The sequence below is a fragment of the Poromitra crassiceps genome (assembly GCF_964638095.1).
Source record: "Poromitra crassiceps genome assembly, chromosome: 14".
Classification (NCBI taxonomy): Eukaryota; Metazoa; Chordata; class Actinopteri; order Beryciformes; family Melamphaidae; genus Poromitra; species Poromitra crassiceps.
The window spans coordinates 19,043,596-19,058,831 of NC_139633.1; the positions used below are offsets into that span (position 1 = coordinate 19,043,596).

The following is a 15,236-nucleotide window of genomic DNA, read 5'->3' on the forward strand; positions in this document are numbered from 1 at the left end:
CGTGAACTGAAGTATTAAGGCTATGTTGTAATGAGTTTAAATGAGAATGAACAGCTCTTGAAATAGAAATAAATCCGCATGTCGAAAATAAAAAGCAACGCTCCCCATACTAGTGCTATTTCATGTATGGACGTGTGTGTCCACCTATGTGCAACAAACATCTCTATCAATCTGCTGATAGCTGGATGTTGCAGGTCCATGTGTCCTGTGGCTGACACTTGGCGCTGCCTACAATGCTGCGCTTTCACAAGACTGCCTTTGCTTTGATCACGTGACTGCTCCTATTAAAAATAGGGCAAACACCAGTAAGGAGGCGTGCAAATTGTGTTGTGATGTGTGTGATGATTTGCTGAGGTAGTCAGCAAGAGAAGAAGACCGGTAAATATCTTCTCCAGGGTACAAAGTGCACGGCATAGTTTATCTTCTGTGGCATCTTGGTATCATTTGGTGTTATGGTGGCGATCATTAGAGTTTAGCCAAGTGTCAATGTAGCCTATTTCTGTATAAGTATATGTAGGCTATAAGTACTGCAGGTGAAATTTAGACTAATGCATGCTTTCAGGTCATCCATACAGTAATGGTATTATGAAAAGGTTTTATTGCCTAATCATTTTATGTCAAACAGCTGGTGTAACACAAAGTTTAACAGGTATGGAAATCTGAATTCAATTGCTTTTAATTTAGCAATGTCTCCCTCTGTTGCTGGATTCCGTTACTACAGTACTGTGCATTCAAATGTGAAGCAGAGGCATGGACAGGACAGGCTCACGGAGATAAAGCAAGTGAGAGGCTCCATCTGCTGGTTATCTGGTGTTTGTGCAGGTAATGTTTATTGGCAAGTTTTGTAAACTATAAATAGTTTTTTATACAATACAGCACGGTCCTTAATTATATAAAATACGTCTGGCTGTGTGGATAGTAGGCTACTCAAGTTGTGCTAATGTCTAGTGCACAGGAAGTACTTCTAAAAGCTTTTGTTAAAGTGACAACAAAAAAAGACAATATTTTCCAGATTTATTTAACTTCAATATTGCATACATACAAAGGATCTAGAAAGCTACAAAATATCTACTATTATCAAGAAGGCATCATAATGTTACGGAGCAAAAACAAGACCATATGCAGAACACAAACAACATAGCATTTTCTTTTCTCTCGCTTGCTCCTCCCACATGTTACTGTCATCATGGATATGAAAAGATATCACACTTCTGTACCAAGCTAAGATATAATTTTGTACAAAGCACCTTTTTACAAAAAAAAAGTCTGCACACAAAATCCAAATGTGTGTATGATACTATCTGAGCTATGTAAAAGATCACTTTAAAGCCAACATCTGAAAATAATGAAACAAAAAGGTACCAGTACCTACTCTTTAGACAAAATTACAAATAACAAGAGCTAAACTGCTGATATTTGTGGCATGATTCCTTGACTTAGCCGTGTTTTGGGTCCATTTTGTATTCAAATAGTCCCATGAAGGCATCAGTCCTGCTGTTTTAGGGTTTCAATGACATGTCCAAATGTACCAGCAGTGCAGCAGTAACATCATTACCATTCTATTCAGCTTGCAATACACAGACAAATGTCATCACAAAACCAAGTACAATTGTATACACGTCGTACAATAAGAAAACAGGAACATCTCACTAAGTCATCAATAAATGTGAACAGATACACAGGGTAAACGTAATAAGAACAAAGCCTATTAAAACCCCACAGTGTCCATAGGACTGTGGCAAAAATACTGAATGATTGAACTTACTTTGTCTGCATCCACCAGAGACATTGTCTGCAATTATTTAGAAATTCTTAGATTAAGATGTTTTCAGATGAATATAGTTTTGTAAGAAACAGTAAAATATGAATGGCTATGGTCTTTATGGTGAAAACAATGTATTAACCTCTATGGCTTCGTCCACACTAGCAGAACGTTTGGGAAATTATTCTTTCAATCCAACAAATCTCATTTTCAACCACTTTGGACCTGGTTTTGGAAACCGCTTGAAAGCCATTTACGATTTTCAGTTGCGTTCTTTTCCAACCCAAAGAATTATTATTGACATGTTGTCCATTAAATTACATCATGTAGACTCCAAAACACTGATTCGATTTATTCCAAACTTAATTTTAGTATTAGTATATTTAATTATGGCTTTCTCTCAAATCACTTCGCTTTCAATTCAGTAAACAGTGAAAGATTCATAAGAAATATTAGCTCACATGTCTGGTGCCTGCTTCATTGACAACGTAGCTACAGTATGTCTGTATTATAACATCATGGACATTCTAGTAACCAATGCTGGCTGGTTTTCAGATTGTGTGAATATGTTGTCACTGGAAAAGTTGCAAAAATGCTGGAAATATAAAACCAAAATGTTTCCAAAAAACCTTGTAAAAGCCCTTTAACCCTGCAAGTGTGTACGAAGCATATGATTATGATGATTATGAGTTGACATCCTGCATGCAGTCAGTGGCTGTATGTGTCAACAGGTCTTTCAGTCTTTGACCTCAACAAAGAAATAGGTCAAATACATCTGTTCTGAAATAAAACCATATTGTCATAATTATGAATATATGTCATTTATTTGACCAGTAACCAGCTGTCCCCTGCCATCATTACAAACCTTCAAAAAGGCAATGTGGTGATTGATTTCACGTATGTCTCATTTTTGGTTTAGCAACATTGAATTCATAATTTCTGACTTTTTGAAGCTGGGAATTTTTAAACCAAAGGCACTTCCTTGCTACAGTGCAGGACATGACTTTTTTTTGACTATGTATCTCTGTATTTTTGGTCTTTTACAACAGGAAAGGCAAAGTCAGTTTGTGTATATAAGTACACTCTTAGAAAAAGTTTGATATTTTTTTGAGTTACACTGAGACTCCAAAAAATAGAACCTGAATTGATTAACGTTTTAGAACTCTTACAGATGTGAAGAACCCTAGTTAATAACATTCAATCATAGAACTTCATGCAGCAGAAGTGTACTACCTTACAAAAAAAACTTTATATTTCTAAGAGTGTACCATTTAAAAGCAACGTATAATTTCTCAGAGATGTGGAAATGTATTTTTTTTTTATCTTTCTCATCCACAAAAAGAAAAACGGTTTTAGATTCAAAACAACGTATGGGTAATGTTACAATATATTCTAAGGCACTGTACACTTACACTTTGGCAGATTGTATTGTGAATTTCCTACACAATGCAAACATTATAAAGAGTCTTCCCGCAAAGAGATCACAGCTTTAGTGGCATCTTTTGGAGTTCACACAGCGAGAGCTTGTTTAAGGCTGGGAGACGGGTGTGTAGGCCACAGAAACATGGGGGAGTGTGAACATGAAGGCAGCAACACTGTGGACTTAGCACACCGCGATACCCAGAGGGAGAACTGTTCGGAGGCTGAAAAACGCATTATTCAGGGGGTGAATGCAACAGCATGCTGAAGAAGGCCTGCCGTCTACAAGTGATCTATTGTCTCATGATTATTGAAGTCAAAACCACAGATCGAAAAGAAAAGAGAACAGTTAGCATCACTAAGGCATGTCCAAGAAGGAGAACAAAGTGCTTTGGACAAGCTGAGAGCCCAGTCAGAGTAATAGAGAGGCAAAGTGGAACGTCACTTCCTGCTTCAGCACTGTACCAGAGATTTTCATCCGCCATTTATTTTCCCATAGACATTTCGTAAAATGCGTATAAAAAATATACGCATATAGAAACAGATATAGAAACAGGAGAGACCATAGAACATTTCACTCTGACCAAAACGTAAAAAAATTCGGGTTTAAAGAAAACCATGTTGGGTTTTTTTGTTTTGTTTTGGACAGAGTGAAATGTTCTATGGTCTAAATGTATCTGAACCGTTTGGTTTGACCAAGTAAAACAATTTTTATAAGCATTTTACGAAATGTCTATGGGAAAATAAATTGCGGAAGAAAATCTCTGGTACAGTGCTGAAGCAGGAAGTGACGTTTCACTTTGCCTCTCTATTGAAGTAGTGCTTTTCACGGCTCTAAAAACCTTAAAAACAAACAAAACAAACAAATCTCTTATGGGTTGTCACAGGAGAAAGACTCATTTGCAGCACAGAAGTGCTTAGCAGGTGGTCAGACTTGCTAGGTCAATTATGGAACAGATGCAGGTCAAACTTTGTCGTGTTTCCACAGTGCATTCAGTCTGTTGTTAGTGTCTAAGACTTGGAGTGCTTCGACAGGGATAAACACTTTTACCGAAAGCACATCTTTTCAAGCACTTGTTTTGTAATATATTAGTCTTGAGTTGTATTTAGTGTTTCTTTGGAACATGGGTTGGCTGCGGGTGTATGTTTGTCTACAGTAAGTATGCTCACAAGTGATCAACCACAGACATACAAAACACACTCGTACAGATTACAAAGAACACCTCAGGCCGTTTCTTAGTGTACATGACAAAGCAGAAGAGGACGACACACACGTTTCTGTTGACCAAATTAATCTCAACCAGTAAATTCATTATGAACAGCCACATGTATATCCAACACAGATTGAGTCGACATATTTTAAATGAGAAATAACTCTTGTATTAAAACATTAAAAACAACTGTACCGCAATTCACAGCTGCAGTCAAAACAAACAAACAAACAAACACATACAATTAAAACAAAAACAAATAGACAATTTTATAATAACTGACTTCACCCAATACTATGACCAGAAAGCATTGTAGGTGTGACTTTCAGGTAGAGGCACTGCCACTTGTTTTGAGGTTGGTAAGTCTATGAAAAGAGAGGGGGGGAGGGGTCTCATTCCTTTACCAGTCTGTAGATATGATGCTGGGCGCCGTGCTCACTGTTTGAAACCTCAAACACACAGGCCATACACAGCAGAGTCTCCTGGGTGTCCCTATTCGTCACCACCTGCAAGATGGAGCAGACACAGAAAAGCATTAGGCTCAATGTAACATGGTGAGCAGAGTGGAAGAGTGGAGGAGAAAACAGACACTTTGTTGCCAGATATGTTTCATTGTGTTCTAATGTTGAGGACGGTTATTAGTGACTAATAAATTGTCTAGGATGCATTGCATAGAGACACTGCGGAGAGCGTCATCATTCAGAAACCACGCCCAAAACGGGGGAAAACAAAAACTCCGCCCCCCCAATCCTGGCGTTCTCCTATGTCGCGTGCATGGTCCCGTGTTGCACACAAACATCATATACGGAAGATGAACACTCAAACTTACTTCCTTGACAGCTAGATCCACATTTCTCTTCTCGCCAATTCTCAATGGCTTCCTTGTTTTGCTCGGGAGTACAAAAAAACCTATATGTTTAATTCAAGGAAAATGACGCTGGTGTGTGGAAATGAATGGAGATAATTCCCCTGTGATGGGCGTGGCCTATTTCATGCAGTGTCTCTATAGGTAGATTGTCCACAATCCACATCATTAGGAATTCCTATATTTAACATTTTAATTAATATATTTTCCTATATTGTACCTATTTGATCCTGTACTATTGTAATATGCTTTGGCAACACTCAAGACTACATACAGTACTTGATTCCTGCCGGTAAAGCTTTTTTCTGAATCTGAGTAGGAAGGAGTAAAGTTATCGCAATATTTTCCAACCAGCATACTGTACAGCTGTCAATCAGAGGAACAGTGTAATATGACAGAGAGAGAGAGAGAGAGAGAGAGAGGGAGAGAGAGAAATGACAGAAACCTGGGCATTATTTTGAGTGCACATACCCACATACACATGAGACAGAAAGACATTCTACGCCTCTCTCTCTCCCCCTGCTTTCTCGGCAGAGGAGAATGAGACTTAAGACCCCATGTGACGGCTAATAACAGGGGTTCCTGCCTCCTCTTATCCTCCCTGCTCCCCTGCAGATAATGAGGCTCCTCACACTGCGTTTCATCCCCTGTGGAATGTGAGGAATGCAGGAGCACAGAGAGGAGAACTCATCTCAAGGCCCAGCCAGAACCAAGCCATCTGGAGCCACCAGGGCCTGGGCCGCAGACCAGGCCACACAGACAGCAGGGATGAGGGTCCTGCTTAGAGCTGTGCTGGGCCTTATTAGGACAGAGTGAGAGCCAGCACAGGGGTGATGATTACCAGTAAGATGGTGAAGTTCTCCAGCACGCTGTTCATCATATATTTCTCTGGCAGATGTTTTAGCTTATGGATGAAGTTGATCATGTATTCACACATAGGAGACCGGCTTATCCTGTAGACAAAACGTCCATTTTCAAACCGCGCGTATTCAGTCTAAAGAAAGAGAGGAAAAAGACCGAAAACACATGGAATGAAAGACATGCAATAAAATATACCACAGTACATTGAAACACTTCTATATACATAGTATTCTGATTGATTGATTGATTATGATTGTGTTAATAGTTATTAACAGTCATTTAAATAGTCAACAGTTGAGTCCGTACCTCCACTTTCTCCACCACCTGCTTGCCGAAGGAGCACACCTTGGTCGAACAGGTAATGGTCATATTCTCCGAGCTTTCATACTGGCTAGACACTCCATAGAAAGCTCCTGTGTCATCCTGAATGTTGCAGTTCAAGTCAGCCTGGGAGCCAGAAAAAAACAAAGAACCTTCAGTGAAAGAACAGACATGACCGTAGCACAATACACAAAAACATAACACACACAAAAACAAAAGTGGAATATGTTAGAGATGAGCGATACTGCCCTCTAGCGAAAAGTGATTGCAGGACCAATGGAGCAGGTGCTTAAAGATGGTGCCAGCTTGTCTGACATGATTTTGCATAATTATCTATCTGACAGTGCAAAGCATCAAAATCCACTGGTCAGTTTGGAAAGAGAGGAAGAGGCGAAATAAAAATGTGTCAACTGATGTCAGACGGCTAGACTCTATAGCAGGGATGGGCAACTTTGATGATAGAGATTGAGATTGAGATTTGATACACACAAAAAAGTCCTCGCTACCAGAGGGCCAGATTGTGACCGTGCACTTCCACCAGTAGCCTACTGTAACACCATCACTCTCAAATATAGCTACTAATTTGATGAAAAGGACTGGTAATCTAAGTTCATTATACCAACATTTATATATTTCATATTCAAATTTAGTAATTCTTCCATTCAGATGACACCAGAAACTTTGCTCTAGCTTTAAAACAGTCCGCTACAGCAATTTGATGGGTACAGGGGTTCCCAACCTTTTTTGTGCCAAGGACCGGTAGATACATGCAAAAAAAAGTTGCGGACGGTTGTCAATTTGAATGGTTTTAGTTACATATATATTTACTCACCAGGTGGCGACAAAGGGTAAATAACAGCCTTTTGTGTTGTACTGTATGTAGCCTACAGTATTTATGTTTTTGTTTCAACTACAAACATAAATAAACGTCAACTTGAAACTATGTTTCAACTATCACACACAGCCTATAATATTATAGCCTATGTTTATTTATTTTTATTTATTTTTTGACCGGGCTCGCGGCCTGGTACCAAATGGGCCGCAACGCTTTATGCTGGTCAGAATTGGGTTTGCATGTGGTATCTTGGAAAAAGATAAATAAAATAGATAAATCTCTGATTGAAGTATTTGCTTGTCTGGGCCTAATTACAGTGCTGTCTAGGCTATCCATGATGTACATCTAATATCAAATGAGAACATCTGAATAAAGATGTAAATGCGTCCATATTGGAAACAAGATTGTAAAGAGGATTAAATGAAGTAATGTTAAAAGGCTGATTTACAAGGCTGAAAGGGTCCGCTCCCGGAGGGCAGCCTCTCTATGCCCAGAACATCCTGTTCATTATGGACACAAAAAGAGGAGACATCCTTCTCCAACATTCTCCTCCTTCATTAAGCAAAGCAGTTACACATTCATTATTGTGCAGATTCGGCCTTTCATTTGAAATGTAGATTGCTCGCTCACTTCAAAAGGAATTTGAAGGGACTTGGTCCAAGTGCATACGGCAGCACTTTGTTGACCGCCGCTAGTTAGCATTTTGCATCAGGGAGGAAATACATGCAATGTTGAAACAGCCAATAGGAGTGCAGCCAGGTCACTCCATTGTTTTGAGATATTACACTGAATTAGAGAGTGCTTTGATCACAAGCTCTCCTGCTATGTGGGCCCAAATATAGCAGAGTGCATTCTGCAAACATTAAAGGGACAGCTCACCCTAAAATACAAAATACATGTTTCTCCTCTCACCTGCAGTGCTATTTATCCATCTATATCATTTTGGGTTAGTTACCTGAATTTTGGAGATATCGCCAAACTACTCCCACTAGCTGCTGCTGCCCTAGCTGCTCCTATGCAGTCTCATGTAGGAACTAGCTAGCAGCTAGCGGGTGTAGTTCAGTCAAAAGAAGATAGTTCCTACATGAAACTGCTCATAACAAGGTCTGTGGATTATCTTGAGTAACCGGGTCATGATTTCTGGAAAGAGACATTGCTGTTGAGTTTATCAAATGTATTTCTTTGACACTTTGAGCACCACAAGCCGAGTGCCATCCAGTTCCATTGTATTGGAGAGAAGGCAGAAACTCTGCGGCCGATATCTCCAAAACTCAGGCAACTAACACAAAACGATATAGATGGATAAATAGCACTACAGGTGAGAGGGAATATATGTATTTTGGATTTTATGGTGAGCTGTCCCTTTAAGTACAATCTTCTCTGTGTATCCATTCATTGAAGATGAACCTGAACAGACTGGACAGGATCCTGCCATCGAATGTTTAACAATCCGCCATTAGAAACTGGCTATATGATATTGAGACCAATGTATATATATATATATTTTTTTTTTTTTCTAAATCTATCCTTTATTTGTCTTTATCTCCTTTTCATGCAAATCCTATTCAGCAGAAAAAGACCCATGTATTTTACAGTACTTGGCGAACATGTGATACTCACCCAGAATTTTATGAGGAAGAAGGAATTCTGGGGGCCCTTGCCAAAAAGGTCCTTCAGTCCTCCTTTCTTTTCAGGGAATTTGTCATAAATCTGACGAATGTCCACCGACTCGAGCAGGGCATCACTGTAGGAATGGTTTGTCTGCCCAATGTGCACAAAGAGGTGTTTGTTGTACTGAAAGACAAAACAAAAATAGGGTTTTTAAAAAGGCTGCAATTCAGAGTCGAGGTACATCTATGGAGTCTGGAATGCCAGAACCACACACACGGTACTACTGCAGGCTTCACAATTATAAGAATGATAATCTACTGCTCTTCAGAATTGCGTTAGCTCTCCACGTCAAAAGAGGACACTGAATTTCTGAGACTACTCTCTTTCTTACTGATTTTAAAATGATTAGTAATGTAAAATAAACAAATAACTGTCATAAATACTGGTACTGTAGTAGCCGAAGCCACAAGTGGTAGCCAGAATTAGACCACGAACAATAGACTCTGATGATGAGAAATTGGCCTACAACATTTTACTGTAACTGGACATGTGCATCTATGGCTGAAGACATCAGAAACAAATCTATGTCTTTATGTACAAGGCCGACCAACTGATTTACTGTATTGAAATAAGCCAACCAAGCCAGGCCGCTTCATCCAAAAGCTGATAACTCATGTTTTGACATTATATTTTTTAGGGCTGCCAAAGTTAACGTGATAATAACGCAAATTCATTTTAAAGGCACTTTTGTTGAAGAACGCGGAATGGATGCGGAACGGCCGCGAAACGGTGCCCATGTTAAATAATAAGACAATTTCTGTATTTTTCTACCTGGACGCTATTTTCAACTAAGTCATGTGAACAGCATCAGCATTATTATTTTTATACTAAATTCAGTAGCTTACCTTTGAGGTTATTATGGAGAATATTCTGGACAATATTTCTAATTGTTTTGGATTGTCCAAATAATAATAATAATAATAATAATAATAATAATAATAATAATAAAAAGGCAACCCAGGGGGCAAACAGTGGAGACTGATTGTTTAAATATTTCTAATACCAAGTGCCAACACATATTTTTTCCCTGTGGATCTTTTGTCTTATCTGAAGAACGTATGCAGTCAACCTATTCTAACTTGGAGCCTCATTTCTATCAGGCGCATTGTTTTTGACCAAGGACATTTTGATAGAATAAACTGCACAGTAAATGGAAGCTGTGTTCTGATACACTCCAAACGTATGATGCATAACCAAAAATAGGAGGAATAGCAGGAATACCAGGAATATCCTAACGTCATTATCAGGGGACCCTTGCCCTCGCTGCAACCATATCAAATTCTGTCATGAGGGTAATTTCACTTTAGTTCAAGAGCAGTTTCACAGCAATCTCTCCAACATGTGGCTGCCAGGGCAACGTAAGAATGACAAACACGAAGCTAAATATAAGATAAATGGCTGTTGTCACGTGGTATCAAGATCAAAATAAAATTATCAGGAAAATGTAGACACACATTGACAGATTGCTCCCATCTAAACCAAACAATAAAAAAAAAAGTGAGGCACAGACTGCTGTGAGCCTTTTCAAATGGTTCCGTGGGTCTGTGGATTGTCTTGCTAAGCCTGAGTCTGTAGTGTAAATATATCCTGGCAGTCTGTTAAGCCTGAGTCTGTAGTGTAAATATATCCTGGCAGTCTGTTAAGCCTGAGTCTGTAGTGTAAATATATCCTGGCAGTCTGTTAAGCCTGAGTCTGTAGTGTAAATATATCCTGGCAGTCTGTTAAGCCTGAGTCTGTAGTGTAAATATATCCTGGCAGTCTGTTAAGCCTGAGTCTGTAGTGTAAATATATCCTGGCAGTCTGTTAAGCCTGAGTCTGTAGTGTAAATATATCCTGGCAGTCTGTTAAGCCTGAGTCTGTAGTGTAAATATATCCTGGCAGTCTGTTAAGCCTGAGTCTGTAGTGTAAATATATCCTGGCAGTCTGTTAAGCCTGAGTCTGTAGTGTAAATATATCCTGGCAGTCTGTTAAGCCTGAGTCTGTAGTGTAAATATATCCTGGCAGTCTGTTAAGCCTGAGTCTGTAGTGTAAATATATCCTGGCAGTCTGTTAAGCCTGAGTCTGTAGTGTAAATATATCCTGGCAGTCTGTTAAGCCTGAGTCTGTAGTGTAAATATATCCTGGCAGTCTGTTAAGCCTGAGTCTGTAGTGTAAACATATCCTGGCAGTCTGTTAAGGAATTGATTAATATATAGTCATTCATTATTGCTTCAGGTTTTCTTCAGGCTGTGCTTCTCTTGTCTCCGTTGGGATTTTTTTGGCCAACTCTCAGCTGACTGGATGCCTGGGAAATGGTCCCTATGGCTTTATAAGGGAAGGGACCGGAGGATAAGAGCGGGGAATAAAAACAACGAGATAGTGATTTTCCATGGTGCAGCTCGGCGCTCCCCTTACCAAGTCTGGGTCTTTCTGCTGCTCGAGGAAGGCGGAGAACTCCACCAGGCGGAGTTTGGATGTACCGATGGAGCGGCCCTGCCATGCTGGTGCCGTGGGAGCCTGGAGCGCTGTGGGCTCATAGCCTGCAAGGACATCAGAACCCTTCAGACAGCTGCACGCTCTCTCTGAGCCATGTCCAGGCCCAGTATGCTCATTTAAAGACACAATCCTCAAGCAAATCAAAGCTGTCCTGCCAAAGACGCACTTTGTATGTTTTAAGAGAAGTGTTGCTGCGAGTGGACTTGTTCTCTTGGATGTTGTTACTAGCTTCCCTACTGATTTTCTAACGGTGAAAAAGACAAGCTACACACAAACTGCACAATCAAAATGAATTAAGGGACTGTTTTGTTAATGTGTGAATTACAGCAGCGATTTTGGTGTCTAACCTTGACTGCACATTTTCTAAGTCACAGCAATGCAGAACAGTGTTCTCTGACAACAAGATTTGCAAAGGAGTTTCATTGATTGCTCCCTTCTGAACATCATAACTTTATGTCCCTTCATAACATTCACAAATTCTTCAAATCCAACAAACTGCTTCTTTCATATAAGCTAAATGAGAAATCAATCCAAATAGGAATCCACTTTCATGCATTTCAAAATTGAACATCACGACTAAAAACCAAGGTTGATGAAACTGAAGAGATTTTGGTCTCATACCAGATCCTCAAATCCCAATACACACATGGCTGCCTGCCCATTGGAACCAACAGAGCAGACAAGATGTAGGCGGGGTCAAAGTGTAAAGACTCTGCTCCATTATCATAGTAATCTCCCCGAGAAGATAGCTCTCTCTCTCTCTCTCTCTCTCTCTCTCTCTCTCTCTCTCTATCAGTGCATTTGTTTCACTGCAAGAGAATCTGGCATCTGTCACTTGTGAGATAAAAGGGACATGAGGCACAGCTGGGCGGTTCTGAAATGTTTGACACTAAGCAGGAAGTGGTCGAGTGGAGAGGGGGTTGAGCTTGACATAGTTAACCAACATTGTGAGCTCCGTTTGCCTCGATGTACATAGACATGACCGTTATGGACTGGATAAAGAGGTTAGGGTGGAGAGGAGATGTGGAGAGCAAGGTCCATGTCAAAGTTCTCAGTCAAACCTAATGGGAGTTGAAGCTACAGAGATCAGCCTTTAAAATGAACCTTTCTTTGATCAACACTTGCATTATGCGGGCATGGCATCTAAGAGCCTGCCACAATGGAAACTGCTATGATGCACTATATGTATGTATGTATATGTATATGTATATATATATATATATATATATATATATATATCATGCACAAAGGTGATGTTTTCAGTTTTCAGACTCAACAAACTATCAGAAGAAGTGTTCCAAGTTCTTTTTTGACTGATCAAATCTCACTTGAAATGGCTGTTGTGACTGCTGGCTGGATAGGATAGGCTTGCTGGGCGAAAGGTTTAATGCTGAAACAGAGAATGAGGGAGCGATCAGAAAAACAACACTTGTACACACAGCATCATAACACATTGAATAGATTCATTCTGACATGCAGTAAAGGCTTCTTAAGGCATCATTTCAGTTGTTTTTCTGGAACGTGGCTATAACTTAACTTGTATTTTTCTGAGAAGAGAATATAACACTCACTCTTGTGAGGATCCTGGCTGACCAGTGGATATCATACCCTGCCAAAACTGGAGAATTACATAAGTAAATAGACAACAAAGAACAAAGAACATCCAATCATGTACAACTGTTAGCAGCGAGATCAAAATGCCTCTCAGCACCATGTTCAATAGATAGCGTTATCTTGACAACCATTCCTTTTGATCATGCACTTATCTGATCGGGGCAGTTGTGCAAAGCTCTGGTGTGTAATGTGATTTGGCCTGGCGGGGTGTGAGTGCGGTTGGCCCCCCTGGCCGGTGTTATGCCGAGTTTCGCACCCCCGTCGAGAATTGCATCCCCACTGTATTTTGGGGCTGTTTTAACTTAAAAACAGGGATGCAAATCTCGGCAGGTCCAAACCGCCGAGACGTGCATCCCCCTCCATAAAGCTAGGAGAGACCCCCAGGTCTCGAGGTCCCCTGTACCCAGATTCTAAGCACCAAAGTCGGCTTCCATGAGCCAGAAGAGAGCCCCAAGCATGGAAGTCACCTCCATGTGGATCTAATGCATCAAAGTCGGTCTCCATGACCCAGGACTGACCCCCTGGCTTGGAGGTCACGTCTACCCAGACAATTATATCATTTTTAAACAGTTAAGTTTCTGTATAAATCATTACAATAATGCTCCCGTGAGGTGGGGATGCATTTGGCGGCGGGGGTGCAAAACTCTGCATAACACCGGCCTTGGTGAAGCTGGACAGGGTGGGTCAATAGCGGGGTGCTGGCGGGGGGGCTCTTACCCCTGCTCCAGGGAAGGCTGGGCGCGGGATGCCTGGCAGGCCCAGCTTGTTGTGGATAGCAGTGGCAGAGACGATCTGTGCTGAGGACATGGAGGCCATGCTCTGGAGGGCTTTGTCCTTCACGCTCTGGTCCTTTAACAGCAGTCACAAAAGGCTTAGCACTCACAGAGGAGGGGGGGGGGGGGGCACGGTTGCACAAGTAGCAACAACCACTACAACACACTGAAAGCACTAGCGACCTCTCTCCCACAAAGGCAAACAGCACGCAGGTTAAAAGAGGATACATCACCATAGCTATTTAAGTGTAGTTTTCAAAAAAGGAATGTGCCAAACAATGAGAACTGAATTCCTATATACAATGGTTAGCACTGGTATGCACTTAGAAAGAAAGTTTGCGTGTTGTTAATCTACCGCTAAAATACGGTACTTAAATAAAACCTCATTCCGCATCACCTTTTTCCAAGGCTGCATTTGCCTTCATGTCAAGACACATGCAAACATCGCAGAAGAACTTCTGAAGGACACACAAGTCGCACTTGTTTAAGTTAAAAGTCTTTTATCGTTGAACAAGAGGTTTTAAATGAATAGGGTAAATGTAGGTAAATACCAGGCTTTGATATTGTTAATCTCTCAATGAACTTAATTTCAGCTGAATGTTTCCATCTCGTGTTCTATTATTAAAGGGACAGCTCGCCCTAAAATCCAAAATACATATTTTTCATCTCACCTGTATTGCTATTTATCCATCTATATCATTTTGTGTTAGTTGCCTGAGGTTTGGAGATATCGGCAGTAGAGATGGCTGCCTTCTCTCCAATACAATGGAACTGGATGGCACTCGGCTTGTGGTGCTTGAAGCACCAAAAGAATACATTTGAAAAACTCAACAGCAATGTCTCTTTCCAGAAATCATGACCCGGTTACTCAAGATAATGCACAGACTTTGTTGTGAGCAGTTTCATGTAGGAACTATTTTCTTTTGCAGTCTCATGTACGAACTAGCTAGCAGCTAGCGGCTGTAGTTCAGTCGAAAGAAAATAGTTCCTACATGAAACTGCTCATAACAAGGTCTGTGGATTATCTTGAGTAACGGGGTCCTGATTTCTGGAAAGAGACATTGCCGTTTGAGTTTATCAAATGTATTTCTTTGGTACTTTGAGCACCACAAGCCGAGAACAAGTCAAGTCAAGTCAAGTCAAATTTTATTTATATAGCACCTTTCATACACAAAGGCAATTCAAGGTGCCTAGAACACAAAACGATATAGACGGATAAATAGCACTAGCTACAGGTGAGAGGGAATATATGTATTTTGGATTTTAGGGTGAGCTGTTCCTTTAAAGGCCAAATATATGGAACAGTGAATTAAAAGGAGAAAAGCAGGGGCGGGGGGAAGCTTGCAGAAGTGCACTAGACATTGTACATGATGTTTTAGACACAGTCCTTTGTTATGAATGTAAATTAGCATATTTATGTAAAGTCATA

At 40.4% G+C, this 15,236-nt stretch overlaps 1 protein-coding gene across 1 annotated transcript in view; it reads right to left on the reverse strand.

The window, feature by feature from the left end:
* Positions 1–4,716: 4,716 nt before the first annotated feature.
* Positions 4,717–15,236, reverse strand: part of tead1b (TEA domain family member 1b) — a 75,991-nt gene continuing 65,471 nt past the window's right edge. Inside the window, exons 5-12 of the mRNA XM_083650523.1 lie at positions 13,752–13,883; positions 12,992–13,038; positions 12,749–12,810; positions 11,340–11,464; positions 8,895–9,068; positions 6,425–6,565; positions 6,099–6,251; positions 4,717–4,898 (exon numbers count right to left, since the gene is read on the reverse strand). Coding sequence (XP_083506649.1) covers positions 4,785–4,898; positions 6,099–6,251; positions 6,425–6,565; positions 8,895–9,068; positions 11,340–11,464; positions 12,749–12,810; positions 12,992–13,038; positions 13,752–13,883 — 948 coding nt within the window. The 3' untranslated portion in view covers positions 4,717–4,784. The remainder of the gene's footprint in view (positions 4,899–6,098; positions 6,252–6,424; positions 6,566–8,894; positions 9,069–11,339; positions 11,465–12,748; positions 12,811–12,991; positions 13,039–13,751; positions 13,884–15,236) is intronic.